This window comes from Bos indicus, chromosome X (assembly GCF_029378745.1).
Source record: "Bos indicus isolate NIAB-ARS_2022 breed Sahiwal x Tharparkar chromosome X, NIAB-ARS_B.indTharparkar_mat_pri_1.0, whole genome shotgun sequence".
Lineage (NCBI taxonomy): Eukaryota > Metazoa > Chordata > Mammalia > Artiodactyla > Bovidae > Bos > Bos indicus.
Window position 1 is genome coordinate 151825833 of NC_091789.1, and position 19569 is coordinate 151845401.

The 19569-nt window shown below is 57.7% G+C and overlaps 1 protein-coding gene across 2 annotated transcripts; it reads right to left on the bottom strand.

Annotated features, from left to right (window-relative positions):
• Positions 1 to 3776: 3776 nt before the first annotated feature.
• PLCXD1 (phosphatidylinositol specific phospholipase C X domain containing 1) lies at positions 3777 to 19162 on the bottom strand. Of its 2 annotated transcripts, none has more exons than XM_070784030.1 (7): positions 18380 to 19162; positions 12817 to 13115; positions 10394 to 10530; positions 7640 to 7768; positions 6264 to 6419; positions 5372 to 5555; positions 3777 to 4421 (listed from the first exon to the last, which is right to left on the bottom strand). In XM_070784030.1, the coding sequence occupies exons 2-7, from the start codon at positions 12944 to 12946 to the stop codon at positions 4183 to 4185; spliced, it is 975 nt and encodes a 324-aa protein (XP_070640131.1). In that variant the 5' UTR covers positions 12947 to 13115; positions 18380 to 19162; the 3' UTR covers positions 3777 to 4182. The 2 variants fall into 2 exon arrangements, with proteins under 2 accessions (XP_070640131.1, XP_070640132.1); XM_070784031.1 differs by lacking the exon at positions 18380 to 19162 and adding an exon at positions 17158 to 17365.
• Between the last annotated feature and the right edge of the window lie 407 nt (positions 19163 to 19569).

The window sequence follows — 19569 nt, forward strand, 5'->3', positions numbered from 1 at the left end:
GCTGTGTATCTCACACGGGTCCCATCCGACAGCCTGCCCTTGCACACAGCAGTGTCCAGGGAGTGATTAAAACAAGAACCCAGCAAGCGGGAAGGATCTGCTCATTAATAGGGCCCAGCACACAGAACCCACCGCACAGGCGTTAGGTGTTTTCACCTAAAGGAAAATACAAGTTCTGGTTTCTTGTTGACAGCCAGGCCCTGCACGGGGTGGAGAAGCGGGGCTGTGGAGGGTCTGGGAGCAGAGCACCCTCTCAGAGGGATGAGCAGACCGGGGAGCCAGCCAGCCAGCCAGGGCCTCAGGGCACCTGAGCCTCTGGCCGCTCCCCTTCATTCAGCTCAGCCCCTGCTGGTCTCCATCCTCCTGGGTCTGCTAGGTGGGGTGGATGGGCACTAACCCTAACCCCGGTGGGTGGTGAGCATGTGACTTGGGATGAACCCCCAGGCTCCCAGGGTCCAGCCCCCCTCAGCGGGCCAGGGCTGCCCTGGCGGTCCCACGTGGTCCCAGGGCCCCGTCAGTCATGCTCTCTTCCAGGATCCCCAGGGCTTGGCCACCCAGTTCCTCCCAGCTCCATTCCCAATTCCTCCCAGTCTGTCAGACACAGGAAGGACAGTGCAGGTCACTTCTGGCCTCTGGTCCCCTCTCCTCCCAGTATCCCCCCACCTGCTCCCCGGGGTCCCCCCAAGTCTTAGAAGCTGTACCCCAAGAACTCAGGGGAGCAGAACTCACCTCAGAGCTGCCACAGACACAGGCCGGCGACTGCTGGGCCTGACACCCCCGAGGGAGCTGAGAGGGGATCCCAGGGAGGAGGAGGTTGGGTCTCACAGGGCAGAGGGCAGGGGTTTCATGGGACAAGGAGGGGGTGGGGGTCTCAGGGTCCCAGGATCTCAGGGGGTCCCAGAGAGAGGCTTCGGGCTGGCATATGGTGAGAACAGGTATAAGACCACCCAAGTACCCAGACTGTCCTGAGACCCTCCTGCAGACAGGCTCCCCCTTCCCCCCAACCCCGCCCCCATTGGGGCCCAAGCCTTTGAGCACAGGCCTGGCTAGGTGAATGGAAGGCCATGGTCACAGGAAAGGGGAGTGGGGGGCAGCCCCCAGGGGCGCCCCCAACACCCGTATGACGCGGGTGGGTACCAAGATGAATTTTAGAGCCTAGATCCTTCACTGTGTGGGCTAGTGGTTTCTGTTTTGAATTTTTGTGTTGGGTTTTGTATTCTGTGTTGGCTGTTTGCTGCTGTGTGGGCTTCTTTCTAGTTGCAGACAGTGGGGCTGCTCTAGCTGTGGTGTGCGGGGTTCTCGTTGCCGTGGCTTCTCTTGTTGCAGAGCATGGACTCGAGGCATACAGGCGTCAACAGTTGAGGCTCCCAGGTGCTACAGTATAGGGCTCAGTAGTTGGGGCGCATGGGCTTAGTTGCTGCACAGCATGTGGGAATCTTCCTGGATCAAGGACAGAACTCATGTCTCCTGCATTGGTAGACGGATTCACTGAGCTGTCAGGGAAGCCCTGGTTAATTTTCTGACCCAGCAGCCGTGCACTTTGCTCCATCGACCTTGGACTTTCAAGGATACTTCAAGGATTATCATGAAAGTCGCTAGCAACCTCTTGGTTGTCTGGTCACAAAAAGCCACAAACTGGGACTTCCCTGGTGGTCCAGCGGTTAACATTCTGTGCTTCCAATGCACGGGTTGGTGATGCCATCCAACGGTCTCATCCTCTGCTGCCCCCTTCTCCTCCTGCCCTGAGTCTTTCCCAGCACTGGGGTCTTTTCCAGTGAGTTGGCTCTTTCCATCAGGAGGCCACAATATTGGAGCTTCAGCATCAGTCTTTCCAATGAAAATTCAGGGTTGATGTCCTCTTGGATTACAGGTTTGGTCTCCTTGCTGTTCATGGGATTCTCAAGAGTGTTTTCCAGCATCACAGTTCAAAACCATCAATTCTTCGGCACTCAGCCTTCTTTATGATTCCATTCTCACATCTGTACATGACTACCAGAAAAACTATAGCTTTGATTATAGACTGTTGTCAGCAAAGCGATGTCTCTGCGTTTTAGTATTCTATCTAGGTTTGTCATAGCTTTTCTTCCAAGGAGCAAGCATCTTTTAATTTTGTGGCTGCAGTCACCGTCCACAATGATTTTGGAGCCCAAGAAAATGGTCTGTCACTGTTTCCATTGTTTCTCCATCTTTTTGCCATGAAGTGGGACCTGATGCCATGATCTTAAGTTTTTGGAATGCTGAGTATCAAGCCAGCTTTTTCACTTCTCTCTTTCACCCTCATCAAGAGGCTTTTTAGTTCCTCTTCACTTTCTGCCATTAGGGTGGTATCATCTGCATGTATTATTGCTATTTCTCCCAGTAATCTTGATTCCAGCTTGTGCTTCATCCAGCCCATCTATGACGTACTCTGCATGTAAGTTAAATAAGCAGGGTGACAGTGTACAGCCTTGACATACTCCTTTCCCAATTTTGAACCAGTCTGTTGTTCCATGTCTAGTTCTAACTGTTGCTTCTTGACCTGCATACAGGTTTCTCAGGAGGCAGGTAAGGTAGTCTGGTATTCCCATCTCTTGAAGAATTCTCCACAGTCTGTTGTGATCCACACAAAGGCTTTTGTGTAGTCAATGAATCAGATGTTTTACTGGATTTCCCTTTTTCTGTGATCCAACAGATGTTGGCAGTTTGATCTCTGGTTCCTCTGCCTTTTCTACACCAGGCTTATACATCTGGATTTCTTGGTTCATATACCATTGAAGCCTAGCTTTAAGGATTTTGAGCATTACCTTGCTAGCATGTGAAATGAATGCAGTTGTGCAGTAGTTTGAACATTCTTTGGCATTGCCCTTCTTTGGAATTGAAATGAAAACTGACCTTTTCCTGTCCCGTGGCCACTGCCAAGTTTTCCAAAGTTGCTGACATATTGAGTGAAGCACTTTAACAGCACCATCTGTTAGGATTTGAAATAGCTCAGCTGGGATTCCGTCACCTCCACTAGCTTTGTTTGTACTGTTGCTTCCTAAGGTCCACTTGACTTTGCACTCCGGGATGTCTGGCTCTAGGTGAGTGATCACACCATTGTGGTTATCCAGGTTATTAAGACCTTTTTTTACAGTTCTTCTGTGTATTCTTGCTACTTCTTCTTAATCTCTTCTGCTTTAGTTAGGCCCATACCATTTCTGTCCTTTATTGTGCCTGTCTTTGTATGAAATATTCCCTTGGTATCTCCAATTTTTCCTGAAGAGATCTCTGGTCTTTCCCATTCTATTGTTTTCCTGTTTCTTTGCTTTATTCCAATCCCTTGTGATTATACAGTGGAAGTGACAAATAGATTCAAGGTCTAGATCTGGCGCACAGAGTACCAGAAGACCTATAGCCGGAGGTTCCTAACGTTGTCCAGGAGGTGGTGATCAAAAGCATCCACAGGAAAAATAAATGCAAAAAGGCAAAGTGGTTGTCTGAGGAGGTCTTGCAAATAGCTGAGAAGAGACAGGCAAAGGAGACACAGAAAGATATAGCCACCTGAATGCAGAATTCCAAAGAATAGCAAGGAGAGATAAGAAGGCTTTCTTAGGTGAGCCACCAGGGAAGGCCCTCATCTAATAAAAGGGATTTCTCAGTGGGATCTTAATGCGCTCAGGCCCCTCCTATGAATTGTGTCATACTGCCTCCTCCCCCGCCCCCCGACCCAGCTGGGGGTTGTGTCTGCTGCTCTCAGCGCCCAGAGGGAGGGTGTTCCCCAGCCTCTCCCACGGGGAAGCCACAGACCTGAGAACCAGTATGTCTCCCTGGAAGATGTGATTGTACAAATCACACCATCGCCTTTAATCATCACCTCACACCCTACATCCGCTGAGAGACACGGAGGACCCTGCCACCCGGCCCCACCTCTGCAGCCACCCACATTCCGTGGATGGACGGACGGATTACCAGCCCCGCAGGACAGGACTGACAACAGCCTCGGTGGTGCCCAGCTCCTCGGCGCACCGTCTGTCAGCCCCAGGCGGCTTCCGGTTAAGGCCAGTGACGTCACAGGACACAACCAAGGAGAAGCCTCCGCGATGGCCAGCTCCACCCACGTGCTGTCGGTCAGCCCCAGGCAGCTTCCGGTTCAGCCCGGTGACGTCACAGGACGCGCCCGAGGACCAGCCTCCGGGATGCCCCGCTCCACCCGCGCGCCGTCAGTCAGCCCCGAAGCAGCTTCTGGTTAAGCCCAATGACGTCGCTAACAAACCCGCTGGCCCCGATGAAGTCGCCCGCAATGATGTTGGTGCAGCCGGCGGCCGACCCCGGGCACTGGGCCCGCACCCAGGCGCACAGGTAGGGGAGCCCACTCAGGGTCAGCTTCTCCAGGGACCAGGCCGGGTGAACGAGGATGAACTCCAGGTTCTCCGTGAGGTTGATGCCGGCCACGAACAGCCCGCCTGGGACAAGAGAGGGGCTTCTGTTCACGGTGCTGGCTCCAGCCGCCCTCGTGTGCGGTCACTAACCCACGGGGTCATGTGGCCAACCACCCCATGTGGTCACCAACTCACATGGTCACCAACCCATGCGGTGACCCCTCCACGTGGCCACCAACCCACGTGGTCACCCACCCAGGAGGTCACCCAGCCATGGGGTCAGCAACTCACATAGTCCCCCACCCACGGGGTCAGCAGCCTGTGGGTCACTAAGCCACCTGGCCACCAAGCCACGTGTTCACCCACCCACGGAGTCCCTAACCTGTGAGGTCATGCGGTCACCTGTCCACATGATTACCCACTCACACTGTCATCCACTCATGTGGTCACCCACTCGGGGTCATCAACTCACACAGTCACCCACCCATGTGGTCAGAAACTCAAACTGTTCACTCACCCACACAGTCACCCACCCACTCGGCCACCCACCCACGTGGTCACCTGCCCATGTGACCAGTAACCCATGGGGTCACCCACCCATGCAACCACTAACCCATGGGGTCACCTGCCCACACTGTCACCCCATCCAGACTCTGGCCTCCGCAGTGGTCAGAGCTTCACATGTCTGACAGAGACCAAAGTTCAGACAGCAGGGGCTCACAGGGGTGTTGACTCATGAATTTCTGCTGTTACAGAGGGCAGGCAGGCTGGACAGTGACCCCAAAGATGGCCCCATCCCGACCCCGTGTGGTGGACACAGTAATGTTTGCATGGATGTCCACGTCCTGTCCACATCCTGACCCCGTGTGGTGGGCACAATAATGTCCGCATGGATGTCCACGTCCTGACCCCCTGTGGTGGACAGAGTAATACCCCTAACACGTCCCGTTCCATTTCTCCACTTGAACCCAAAACCAGCCCCGTGCCCTTGGACACGCGTGTGGCTAGGTGTCTCGGTGCGAGGTGGCACTCACCCGGCCGGCCGTGGCTCTTCATGAGCTCCAGGTAGTTTACGAGGTCCTGGGGCTTCACCTTGTTCCCCCACCAGTAGGGGATCCCGGGCCACAGTTCCGTGTGACGGCTCACGGATGCCTCGTCCTCGTACGACAGGATGACCTGCTGGCCCCGTGACCACAGCTGGCGCAGAGTTGGCACCTCCTGGGGGGATCATCCGGGTGCCCGTGAGACGTGTGCACAGGGGTTATTGGGGTGCCTTGTGACGATGTGTCAGTTATTGGGGGTGTGCGAGAAGCCACAGTGGTGTATGGATTATTGGGGCGTCTGTGAGCAGTGGTGGGCTGGTTATTGGGTTCTCCGTGAGAAGAGACAGTCATGGTGGATTACTGGTGTGTCTGAGTAGAGGCACTGGTGGGTACATCACTAGGGTGTCTGAGTGGAGATGGTGATGGGTGGGTTATTGGGGTGTCTTGAGCAGTGATTGGTAGATTTTGGGGGTGTTTGAGTGGAGACACTAGTGGGTAGATTACTTGGGTGTCTTGAGCAGTGATGGGTGGATTATTGGGGTTCCTGAGTGGAAACAGAGGTGGGTGGATTATTGGGGTTTCTAATAGGAAATGGCAGGTGGGTTACTGGGGCATCTTGAGGAGTGATTGTTGGATTTTGGGGGTGTCTGAGTGGAGACCGGGCAGGGCGGATTATTGGGGGTGCCTGTGACCAGTGATGGGCTGGTTACTGGCGTGTTTGAGTGGAGACAGTGGTGGGTGGATTCCTGGGCTTCCTGAGCAGCGTCACCTGGTGCCTGAATCAGCCTCATGCAGCGAGCGGATGGTCCGTGATTCCAGTGAAGCCTGGCACTCCCACCACCCCTGCTGCCAAGAGCATGGGGAGCCCGCGGCGCCTGCTCACCCCGCGGGGACACAGCGTGTCCCCAAAGATGTTCTTGATGCAGCCCACCAGGTACTCGTGCAGGTCCTCCGTCATGCCCTCGAAGTTCCTGCACGCCAGGATAACCACCTCCCGGGGGTGGCTCTGCAGCCACTCGGAGATCTCCGTGAGCGTGTCCTGAGCGGGGGTGGCGAGAAGGGCCTTGTGTGAGAGACAAGCACGACCCCAGCACGGCCACTGCACACACAGGTCGGGGGTCCCGACACACACAGACACGAGCAAGACGCTGCTCCCGGGGACCCAGCCTCCCGAGGGGCAGCGGGGGCCACGGGTGGGGTGTGTGCACGCTCCTGTACGCACGGGTGCATACGCGTGTGTTTATGTGGTCCTGACCTGTGTGTGCACAGATACGCGTGTGTGTGCCTGCGCAGCAGCAGGGAGCAGTGCTCATAGAATCGTGTAAGGTATGCAGTGCAGGGAGTGTGCGAGGCCAGGGTGCGTGCACAGTGAGACCCAGGGACGGTGCCCCCAGACCCCGAGGGTTGCTGGCGTCTGTGGTGGGGGCACAGGGGCCATGGCCAGAGGGAGCCATGAAGTGACTTGGCAGCCGAGAGGATGGACTGGACGCAGGAAGATGCGCCAGGGACCCGGTTTAGCTAAACTGCGGGAGATGCCCCAGAGGCCAGGGCTACAGGTGTGAGTTCAGAAATGCACGCTGGTCAGGGATTCTGAGTGACTGATGCCAGAGGCCAGCCCTCTCCTGCCTGGAGTGGACGTGTGTCCGTCCCATTAGGGGTCACCGTCTTCTAACTGGAGTGGACGTGTGTCTGTCTGAGTGGACATGTGTCCATTCTCTTAGGAGTCAGTGTCTTCTAACTGGGGTGGACATGTGTCCATCCTGTTAGGGGTCAGCCTCTCTTGACTAGAGGGGACGTGGGTCCATCTGAGTGGACGTGTGTCTGTCCCCTTAGGGGTCAGCGTCTTCTAACTGGGGTGGATGTGTATCAGTCTGAGTGGGTGTCTGTCCTCTGCCCCTTTAGGGGACAGCGTCTTCTAACTGGGGTGGACATGCGTGTGTCTGAGTGGATGTGTGTCTGTCCCCTTAGGGGTCAGCGTCTTCTGAGGTGGACGTGTGTCTGTCTGAGTGGACGTGTGTCTATCCCCTTAGGGGTCAGCATCTTCTAACTGGGGTGGACATGTGTGTGTCTGAGTGGACGTGTGTCTGTCCCCTTAGGAGTCAGTGTCTTCTGAGGTGGACGTGTGTCTGTCTGAGGTGGATGTGTGTCTGTCTGAGTAGACGTGTGTCTGTCCCCTTAGGGGTCAGCGTCTTCTAACCGGGGTGGACCTGTGCTGCTCCTTACAGGTCAGCCTGTCCCGCCTGGCCCGCGCGTACCCACCTCCACGAGAGCCGTCGTGTACACCATGTGGACGAAGTGCAGGTTCCTCTCCGAGCCGTCCTCCACGTGTGCGATCCGCAGGTCCAGGTACCTCACGCCCCCATCCAGCTGCTCCGTGACGCTCAGCACCTGCACACAGGGGTCGGTCACCGGTGCCGGGCACAGGGCGGCCCCGCCTCAGCTCGTCGCCGCCCTCGGGGGCTGGGCCCGCGCTGAGGACGCCCAGTTGAGGGCCGCGTCGTCCACTGTCAAGTCAGCAGTGTTGGCGCCGCCAGGCTCAGGCCCTGCTTCTGGCAGCGGGGTCTGCAGGGTCACTGGTCATGTGCAGCCACAGAGCCTGGGCCCAGACCGTGGTCTTGGGGCCCCTGCAGGGTCCAGCCTCAGCCTCCTCCCTGGCAGTCCCTGGGCGGAAGCCCCCAGTGGGTTCACCAGCGCGGGCTCCAGGACAGCCCAGCTGGACCCTCGGATGTGAGGACACACGAGAGCCACAGAGGTCTGCCGCCACCCCCACAAAGGCACTGGGGAAGGCAAGGAGGAACCAAGGGGAGAAGGAAAGGAAGAAACCTCTGCCCGGCGTGTGAATAAGAGGAAAAAGCAAAGAATCACAGCAACATAAACGAAAAGTGAGAGTTGCTCAGTCGTGTCCACCTCTCGGCAGTCCCGTGGACTGCAGCCCACAGACCCCCTCTGTCCATGGGACTCTCCAGGCAAGGTCACTGGAGTGGGGAGCCTTTCCCTTCTCCAGGGGATATGCCTAACCCAGGGATCAAACCCAGGCCTCCCACATTGCAGGCAGGTTCTTTACCAGCTGAGCCACCAGGGAAGCCCTAATATAAATTAGTAGCAGAAAATGTACTGTGTCCTCTACAAGGAGTCATAATGGAAAAAGAAAAAAATAAGGATAAAAAATTGGGAAGAAAATAACAGATGTGCTCTATCCAAAATAAAAGAAGCAAAGACTAATATTAACATAAATTAGTAGCAGAAAATGGTACTGTGTTCGCTACACAGAATCATTATGGAAAAAGAAAAATATCTAAGGATTTAAAAAAAGGGAAAGAAAGCGATAGTCTTCCTCTATGCAAAATAAAAGAAAAAGTAAAAATGAATATTAACATCAACTAGTAGCAGAAAACGGTACTGTGTTCTCTGCATGGAGTCGTAATGGAAAAAGAAAAAAATAAAAGGATAAAAAAATGGGAAAGAAAGTCACAGCCCCTCCATCCAATCCAAAATAAAAGAAAAAGCAAAGACTAATATGAATATTGTCAGCTACGACTTGCCATCCACCTCTAAAAGGATTAAGTCAAGGGCTGCTGCAGCTGCCGACCTTCAACACCCCCCAAGACCACCCCCCCCAGCCACCGCGCACACCCTGGGCCTCCCTGGCAGCCGTACCACTTGAGACCCTGGCACCCAGGCCCCCCAGGACGGAGGGACCCTGGCACCAAGGGACCCTCAGAGCCGAGGGCCCCCAGCCCTGCAGGCCTCCCGGGCTCTGGTGGACCCGTCCCTCTGGGTGCGAGCTACAGGCGCCTGACCCGAGCTACAGGCGCCTGACCCGAGCTACAGGTGCCTGACCCGGGCAGGAATGAGGCTTGCCCACATTCCAGCCCTTGCTCTCTGCCCCTCAGGTCCCCCAGCAGGATTTCAGCAACTGGGGACCTCCCAGGAAGAAGTAATTACACAAGGCAAGACGTAACAATTACACGAGGCAAGAGGTGTGCTTGACAGCCTCTGGTCCCCTGGGAGGACCAGCCTGGGAGCTGAAAAACCAGGAATGTGAGTGCCCCCCCTGGCAGGGTACAGGAAGGTGGGGCAGCCTGCCCCCCAGGTGGGCCCCTGGGCCTGGGGAAGGTTCTCTATGCTTCAGCATCCACCCCCGGCTGGCGTGTGTGCCAGCGACAGGGCCGCTGCCAGTCGGTGCCCCTTCCCCACAGACAGGCCCCGCCATGGACCCCTCTCCATCCTGCACAGTGACTGCTGCCCACGCGGCTTCTCCCCACCCCCTAAACCCGGAGCCGCCTGGGAGGAGCACTGCAGGGGAAGGGAGGGAGTGCCTGTGTCTCATTCTCTGGGACCCCACGGGCTGCAGCCCACCAGGCTCTCTGTCAATGGGATTCTCCAGGCCAGCATACTGGAGTGGGTGGCCATTTCCTCCTTCAGGGGATCTTCCCACCCAGGGATCAAACCTGAGTTTCCTGCATTGCAGGCGGATTCTTTACCACCTGAGCCACCAAGGAAGCCTCCCTGGAGGGGGTGTCGCAAACACAAACCCACCTCAGAGGACGCCAGAACTCAGCTACTGCTTATCTGGGAGCAGGAAGGAGCTGTCCTCAGTTGCACAACGGGCGGGACCCTGCCCCTTCCCTCCCCCTCCCACAGCCTCTCTGACTTCAGCCTGTGATGCTCATAGTCCGCAGGTCCCCCTCTGGCTTCAGGCTGGTCCACAGTAAAGCTCTGTCCTTTGCTGCCTTTCTGGGAGGCTCTCTGGGTCAGGAAGATCCCCTGCAGGAGGGCATGGCAACTCACTCCAGTGTTCTCGCCTGGAGAATCCCGTGGATTGAGGAGCCTGGTGGACTTCAGTCCATGGGGTTGCAAAGACGCAGACGTGACTGAGCGACTGAAGGACAATTGTGCTTTACAGGGAGTTTGTTCTCAATTCCGTTTCCCCAACAGGGACAAGGGCACAGCCCGCGGGTGACACCAGCGGCTGGAGCTGGGCCTGGCCCGGGCGTGCCCGCAGACCCTCACCTGGGTGGTGGACCACTTGAGCACCATGGGCAGGGTGACACACGGCAGCACTTTGCACAGAAGCTGCAGCAGCCTCGGCTCCTTGCTGGAGATGGGTGACTTCTTATTCAGGCAGTAGGTCATCGTGTCATGGCTCCCTGTGGGCAGACCAGGCAGGGGACACGTCACCCCCGAGCCTGTCCTCTGTGCCCCCGAGCTGCCCTCGGGACGCACAGCTATAGCGCTGTAGGGCACGGGGAATCCTGAAAGTCACATCCACCGAGACCAGGGAACTGAACCCTATTTCGCAATGGGGTCTCTGCAGTGTGAGACAGTGAAGAGCAGTTTCTTCAGGGAGCCGCGTTTTGGGACAGCAAAGGCTTAAGATGGCTTTTGATTTTATGGTTTGTTGTTTCCTAGGAGGTGCTCGTGGCAAAGAGCCCGCCTGCAAGTGCAGGAGACATAAAAGACGCAGGTCTGATCCCGGGGCAAGATCCCCTGGAGGAGGGCACGGCAACCCAGTCCAGGATTCTTGCCTGAGCGTCCCACGGACAGAGGAGCCTGGCGGGTGCAGTCTGTGGGGCCACAGGGAGTGCGACATGAGTGAGCACAGACAGACCCTCTCTAGTCACAAGTTCCTTGAAGTTATTCATAGGATTTTCAGGCTCTTGATGATGCCGGTTTCATCTGTTCTTTTTCCTTTTAAATCTGTGTGCTGTGTTGCAGAGACAGTGTGGACAGATCCACACCTTGGCAGTCACCTGGGGACAAGCCAGAAACCCTTCCCTTCCGTCTCTGAACATAGGTTTGGACGAGCTGTATTTCTTTCTCCCTTTTTTTTTTTTTTAAATTTATTCTCAGGGTCAAGGAGGATTTACAAGTTCACAGTATAATTTGATTTGATGCTGTTATGGCAGAGTGGATGGGAGGGTGGATAGATAAGTAGATGGATGGATGGATGGATGGATGGATGGTGGGTGCATAGCTGGGTTGATGGAGGGACGGATGGGTGGATGGGTGGGGGGTGGTTGTATGGATGAGTGGATGGATAGTGAGTGGGTGGATGGACGGATGGATGAGTGGACGAGTGGCCGGATGGGTGGGTTCTCGGCATGTGGTCCATGCATACCATGGTGTGTGACTCACCGTGAAAAGGAGTGAAGCTGTGACACAGGCTGCATCGTGGATGGACCTTGAACACACGATGGTCAGCGAGAGAAGCAGACACAGAAAGACACATTTTCCATGCCCATTTATAAGAAATGTCCAGAACAGGTGCATTTGCAAAGACCGAAGCAGGTGAGTGGTGCCCGGGCCTGCTGGAGGGCCTCAGGAGTTCTATTTAAGGAGAGCGGGCCCCTCGTGGGTGGAGGTGGCCTGAAGACCCGGACGCCCCTTCCTTGCAGGGCCCCCATGGCCTTGCTCGTGGGGAAGCAGCAGAAGGGCGGAGACGGGGTCCGCGGTTCCCTGCCTGCTCCACACCCGCAGGGAAGGGCCGTGGGGGCCTCCTCCCGGGGAGGGTGGGGTGGCGGGCATCAAACCCCAGAGCCGTTGAGAGGGCGAGGAGGGGTCTGAAGCTGCTTTCCGTAGGAAACAGCACTTCCTGTTTCTCCCGCTGTTCGTGTGCGTGTCCAGCGGGCAGTGCCCAGGGTCGCGGCCAGAGGAGTGCGGGTGGAGGACAGCGTTTGCACCTTGGGAGGTGAGCAGGCTGGTGCTGGCCGGTGGGGACCCTCCCTGCCCAGGCCCTGGTGGCTGCCCCTCCGATGGCCTGAGCACAGCAGTGTTGCCTTGGAAGTGCCCACCTGCCTGGGCACCGCTGGGCATTCCCAAGTCGAGATGCCCGCCCACGGCTGAGCTTTGCAGCACTTTGCGACCAAACTGACTGGAGTCAGAAGTTCCTCATTTTAATTAGATAGTTCCGGTACCACTTACCGAGTCGTCTGGGGGCCGGTGGACATCTTAAACTTTGGGCCCTCCAGGCTCAAGTGCAGAACGTGCCGCACGAGCTCTGATGGAAAACGTGGGCGCGAAGGTGAGGGAGCTGAAGTTCCCAGGGGTCCCCGGGAGTAGGTCAGAGGCTGAGAAAGCACGACAACCTCCCCCCCCCCCCCCCCGCCCCGCCCCGCCCGCCTCCCGCCCAGGGTGCCATGTGTCCTGAAGGCAGCCTCTCCGGGGTTCATGTACCTTCCAGGTTGAATGGGGATAAAGTGGACTCAGAAGGGAAGGCGCTGGTGTGTGTATGTGTGTGTGCACTGTGTGTGCATGTATCCCTGTGTGCATGTGTGTTCGGTGTGTATGTGTGCATGCGTGTGTGTGTGTGTGGTGTGTGTGTGTGTGCATGCACGTGTGTGTGCCTGCATGTGTGCATGTTTGGCACTGAGGCTTCGCACACACGGACCGTCTGGCGGCAGCCTTCCCGCTGAGCCGAGCCCGCGGGGCCTCACCTGGGATGGAGAGCTGGTGCAGCGGCACGTCCCAGAGCTGAGAGTTCAGCGCCGACATCCAGTCCGCGTTCGCCTTGGAGGCGTAGGGCAGGCCGCTGAAGGAGCCGGGCGAGCTCACCTGCCCGCCCATCGGAGGCCGAGCCGGGAGATCTTGGGGAGGAAACGGGGCTCTGCAGGAGTTAAAACAGGACGTGCAGAAGGCACGGTGCTGGCGGCGCGGAGGCGTGGCTCTGAGAAACGGGAACCTGCGGGCTTCTCTCCAAGAGAAAGGATGGGGTGCTGCAGAGGGCAGATGAGCTCTAGAGACAGAATGAGACAGAGAGAAATGGACCGAGACGTAAAGAGAGACACGGGAGGTGAAGTGAGGGTTTGAGGGGGAGCAAGGGAGGAGGGACAGGGACCAGGAGGAGGGACAGGGACCAACAGACAGACCCCAGCAGCTCACGTTGTTCTCCCTGCGGCTGCAGCTGGCGACCCCCTCCAGAGGGCCCCCGACCCTCGAGCTCTGCACCAGCCCCCTCCTCTAAGGGGCCCCGGTTGACCCGGCGGGTCTCCAGGAACGGGGGCTTCCATCCGAGGGGGATGGAGCACAGGCGCTAGGCCACACCCCCTTCACGCCCCCGAGGCGCTCTGTCCAGCTCAGCTGAGCAGCTAAGAAGCTGGGAGCGCCTCCAGTCAGGGTCTGAGTGTCCCCTCTCCTGTTTTGGGTGGGTGTGACAGGGCGGGGACAGGGGAGTGAAAACACTGGGCTTTACCCCCGTGGGGCCAAGCGCGGCCATCCCATGATGCAAGGAGACGGTTTAAAACCATCACCTGGAGACACGGACCCGGACTTGAGCGGTGGCTGCAGACTCGGCCACCTGCCTGGCCCCTGACATCGCCCCCGAGCTTCTGTGCCTCGTCTTCCCACCGGGGAGAGGGGACAGAGCCATCTGCGTGGTGTTGAAGGTGACCCGGGGGTCCAGGAAGCCCCGCCCTCACCCCCCATGTCCTGCAAACAGTTTCCGCAAAGACCCCTCCCTGTAGAGACTGAGATCCTCACTTCCCTGACCCGGCCACACAGACCAGTCCCTCCCTAGGGTCGTCCGTCTCGGCCGACCCGGTCATTCCCAGGACCGGTCAGAACATGGGCCTGCGACCCGCTGGTTCCACCTGCCCATCCCCAACTGCAGCCACTGTCCCTGCTTGGGCAGAAGCCTCCCCTCACGGCTCTTCCCGAGTCAGGGCCTGTGGTCCACGTCCCATCAGGACTCCTTTCATGGCAAACACATGCCTGGGCCTTTATTCTTAGGTTTACTGCTCTCCACGGACAGGGGTTGTCCCTATTCTTAAGGTCCTCTCTCTACAGTAATAGTTCCCCTTCTGTAGTAATAGCCCCTCTAATTTCATAGTGGAGGAGGGCATGGCAATCCACTCCAGTATTCTTGCCTGGAGAATCCCATGAACACAGGAGCCTGATGGGCTACAATCCATGAGGTCACAGAGTCGGACACAACTGAGCGACTAACACTAATGTCATAGTGTTTAGAGTAACAGCCCTCTATTTCAAAATTCCGCTTCTACAGTAACTGTGCTGCTGTACTGTCAGAGCCCCTCCTCTGTAATAATAGTCCTCCTTACTTGTAATACTCTCCTTCTGTTGTCATAGTCCCCCCTCTACAGTAATAGTTCCTCTTCTACAGTATGAGCTCCCCTCTATTGTCATAGTCTCCCTCTACAGTAACAGTTTCCCCATAGAGTAATAGTTCTTTAGTGTCATAGCCCTCCACCCTATACACTAATAGTCCTGTCTCGGTTGTCATACTTCTCTTGTAATAGTACCCCCTCTGTGGTAAAAGTCTCTCCTCTAAAAATAAGCCTCCTTTAATGTCATAGTCCTACTATATAGTGATGGCTCCCCCACTGTTGTCAAAGTTCCCCCTCTACAGTAGTAGTCTCCCCTGGAGTAATAATCCTGTACTCTCATAGTCCCCTCTCTGCAATAATAGTTCTCCTTGATTGCAGTAGTCCCCATAATTATAATCGTCTGCTTCTGATATCCCCCCTCTGGAGTAAAAGTCCTCTGTTGCTATAATCTCCCTCTATGGTAAACGTCCCCCTCTACTGGCATAGTCCACCCCCTGTTGTAATAATTCTGTCTCTGTAAAAGTCTCTCTAATAATCTCCCTCTATTGTCAGTGTTCCCCCTCCACAGTCAAAGTCCCCCTTCTACTATAACAGTCCTGCTTCTATTCTCATAGTTTCCCCTCTACACTAATAGTCCTCTTCTGTTGTCGCTACTCTATATTAATAGTCTCTCCCCTATCATAATAGTCCCCCTCTATAGTACTTACTGCTAAGTCGCTTCAGTCGTGTCCGACTCTGTGCGACCCCATAGACGGCAGCCCACCAGGCTCCGCCATCCCTGGGATTCTCCAGGCATGAGCACGAGTGGGTTGCCAATTCCTTCTCCAATGCATGAAAGTGAAAAGTGAAAGTGAAGTCGCTCAGTCGTGTCCAACTCTTAGTGACCCCATGGACTGCAGCCCACCAGGCTCCTCCGTCCATGGGGTTTTCAGGCAAGAGTACTGGAGTGGGGTGCCATTGCCTTCTCTGGTCTGTAGTAACAGTCCTCCTCAATTTCAGCAGTCCCCTTTCTACTGTAATAGTCCCTGCTGCAGTAATAGACCCCATTCCTTACAATAGTCCCCCTAAGGTAAGTCCTCTTCTGTTATAACAGTCACTCTCCCTTTGTGGTAGTCGCCTCTGTACAGTAGTAGACCACCCTCTACAGTGGTAGACCACCCTCTACTGCAACAGTCTCACCTACACTGTAACAGTTCCCTCTCAACGCTGAGAGCCCTCCTCTCGTAACAGCCCCTCTATGCTAAGAGTCCTCCCTCCACAGATATAGTTCTGCCTCTTCTGTAATAGTCCCCCTCTGCAGAATGGCCCCCTCTATTGTAATAGTTCCCTTTATTACAATAGTTCCCCCATTGTCGTTGTCCTTCTACTGTAACAGCCCCCAAGGTATCAGAGTGACCCTATTATCACTGTTCCCGCTCCACAGTAAGAGTCCCCCACTACAGTAAGGGTCCTCCTTTATTAAGGGTCCCCTCTCCACAGTAGGGCTTCCCTGGTGGCTCAGCTGGTAAAGAACCCGCCTGCATTTCGGGAGACCTGGGTTCACTCCCTGGGTTGGGAAGACCCCCTTGAGAAGGGAAAGGCTACCCACCTCAGTATTGTGGCCTGGAGAATTCCGTGGCCTGTATAAAGTCAGAGTGAGCGACTTTCACTTTCTCCACAGGAATATCCCCCTACGTGGTCATGGCCCCATTGATTGTTGTACCTCCCCTCTATCATATTAGGCACCTCTCCACAGTAGTAGTGCCACTTGTACAAATAAAGCCCTACCCCTATGTAATCGGCTCTCTAGAGTAGCAGTCCTTCTCCCTGGAGGACTCTTATCCTCATGGAAGTCCCCTTTGCTCCTCACAATAACCCTTCAGAATAAGTCTCGCCTAATCCGAATATGATTTTCATCAGCTTCAGCGAGATGCAAGTAGAACACACAGCAAAACAGTATGTCGGAAGCCCGAGCACAGCACCGTGGGGGGCGCCTGTGGGTGTGTGCGCCCGTCTCGAAGGGTTCCTTTGGTGCGTCTGCGTCAGCATCCTGCGGACGCCTGTGTGTGTGTCTGTCTGTCTCTTCCCCTCGCAGAGGAGACCTCCCCATAGCGCAGGCCTCCTGGCCGCTGGGTGTCCCGTCCACGTCTGTCCGTAACACAGGCCTGCCCAGTCCCGTCCACGTCTGCCCGTAACACAGGCCTGCCCAGTCCTGAGCTCTCCTGTGTCCCCTCCCCGTAACACAGGCCTCCTGGCCGCTGGGTGTCCCGCCCACGTCTGCCCGTAACACAGGCCTGCCCCGTCCTGAGCCCTCCTGTGTCCCCTCCCCGTAACACAGGCCTCCTGGCCGCTGGGTGTCCCGCCCACGTCTGCCCGTAACACAGGCCTGCCCCGTCCTGAGCCCTCCTGTGTCCCCTCCCCGTAACACAGGCCTCCTGGCCGCTGGGTGTCCCGCCCACGTCTGCCCGTAACACAGGCCTGCCCAGTCCTGACCCACGTCTGCCCGTAACACAGGCCTGCCCCGTCCTGAGCCCTCCTGTGTCCACACCCCTGGGCCTGTTCCATCAGAATCCAGGTCACTGTGTCACAAGCCCTTCACCCTCCTGTTTGCACTGGCCTGAGACTGTGGTGGCTTCACTGTGAAAGGAGGGAAAATGTTCCATCCCCCGTGGACACCCATCCCGTTCTTGCAGGGCACTCTCCCGTCTCCCAAGTACATATGTGTCGGTCACCTACCCTCTCTCCCTTGGCTGTGAGCCCCAGCTGTCTGGTTTCCAAGTGCAGATTCAGGAGTGCTCGGCAGTAGGGCCACCCAGCCTCGAGGCCTCGGACAGCACCCCAGGGAGCACGCCCCCATGGCTTCGCTCCTCGGGGCACTTCCTCATGTGCCTGCCACGCCCTCTGTGTCTTCCGGCCACTCAGGTGAGCGTGCGCCGGTGAGGGCAGGTTCCGCCCCCGCGGGCCCTGGGGGGAGACGGGGGAGGCCCCGTGTGACCGCACGCACATCTGCGGGTGGGATGGGCACAGAGGCGCCCAGGGCATAGTTCTCAGGTGAATGAATGGATGGAGCAACGCAGGGCCGGCGAACCCAGCACAAAGCCGTTCCTGTCGTCCAGCTCACCCGGCCCCGAGTGGTCAGCAGGCTTCACAAGCACTAGGCTCCTAGACCTTTGCTCAGGTCCCCAAACTCACCAGCCCCCTGAAAGGCTCACTGGGTCCCCCAGATACTCAACAGCCCCCTGAAAAGCTCACTGGGCCCCCCCAGATACACGCCAGCCCTGTGAAACACTCACTGGGTCCCCCAAACTCACCAGCCCCCTGAAACACTCACTGGATCCCCAAACTCACCAGCCCCCTGAAACACTCACTGGGTCCCCCAGATTCTCGCTGGCCCCCTGAAAAGCTCACTGGGTCCCCCAGATACTCGCCAGCCCCCTGAAAGTCTCACCGGGTCCTCCAAACTCACCAGCCCCCCTGAAACACTCACTGGGTCCCCAAGATACTCGCCGCCCCGTGAAACACTCACTGGATCCCCAAACTCACCAGCCCCCTTAAAGGCTCATTGTCCCGCAAACTCTGCCAGCCCCCTGAAACGCTCCCTGGGTCCCCCAAGCACTTCCCGGGCTCCCAAAGTGCCCATCCACTCCGACCAGCCCGTGGCCCTACCCCCTCAGCGTCAGGACAAGATGGAGACCTCCCCCAGTGGCAACAGCCAGCACAGGGTCAGCACCGGCTCAGGACTCGTGATGGGCTTGTCACTGCTCCCCGCGAGCCGCAGTCCAGGGGCTCTGTCGGGCTCTGCGCTACCACCCGGAGGGACTCTCCTTCCACGTGGAGACGCCAGGTGGCTGCCTCCCTTCCCCCGGGAGGTCCCAGCCCTCCAGCCCCTCCCGCCGCCCAGTCCAGCCGCCCAGGGCCGGGGCCCGAGCGCGCAGACCTCCCGGGACCCCCGCCTCACCTCGGAAGTCTGCCCTTGTGTCTTGCCGGGGGACGCCGCGTGCGCACCGCGCTCTCTGACCGCGGAGTCCAGCCGGGACTCCGGCTTGCTCGCTGAGCTCGTTCTGCCCGCGGGAGCCTCAGGCATTTCCTCAAAGGCCCGACTAGATGCCGGGAACACCCACTCCCCGAGGTAGAGGGACCGCCTCCCAGACCTGCCCCGCCCCGACCCCTGCATCGCCCGGCTCTAGGCGGCGGACTCCTGTGAGGACAGCGCTGCCTGGCCGGGTGGGGGGACCCGGGTGCCCCCGACAGATAGTCTGCAGGGCCCGGCCCTGCCCGGGGGCCGTCGTGGGCCCAGTGCCCAGACGGTGGGATGCCAGCGTGACCCGGGTGTGACCACAGGGACCCTGAGGGCCGTGAGCTGGGCTAGGGCAACCTGACCACCTGGCTGAGCGCTGGCCGCTGTCCAGCATGTGGTTGCTGCTGCCCAGGACCGGGGCAAACAGGACTGTCAGCCCAGGGCTCCGTTGCATCATCCAGGCCTCCAAGCCTTTGATCCCGCCGGGTCACACTGGGTGGCAGGTGGCCAAGTCCTCCACTGAAGAGTCCGGCCCTTGTGCCCCAAGTGGCCCTTGTCCCAGCCCTGACTGCCCTGTGTGGTCTCTGCGGCTGAAGGTGGATCCCCAGGGCGAGTCCTCGCCTGCAGACCTGCTGGCCTGAGGTGACAGAGCCCAGGCGGGTCAGTCCCTCGCCCTCCGTGAGCCCCTCTGCTCCTCGCAGTGAAGCGGCTAGTCCCCCCTCCTCCCTTCCCCCCATCATGGCTGGAGGTCAAGGGATCAGAGCCGGACCATGAATTCCAGCTTATTGCCGGGAACCCTCCTGGTGGCCAGGCTTTGCAGGTAAAGAATCTGCCTGCAATGCCAGAGAGCGGGTTCAAGCCCTGGGTGGGGAAGGTACCCCAGAGGAGGAAGCGTCAACCCAGTCCAGTGTTCATGCCTGGAGAGCCCCATGGCAGAGGAGCCCGGGAGCCACAGTCCCTGGGGGCTGGAAGAGACAGCACAGGTTGGCTAAGAGAAACAGCTGCAGGTGGTCCCCTCGCCCCTGAGTTCCTGTTTCAGGAGCTGCTTGTTCCCTCTGGGGGCTCCCCTCCCGCGTTCATCTGAGCTCCCTCCTGCCCCTGTCCCTCCCTCCGGGCAGGGCTTCCTCTCC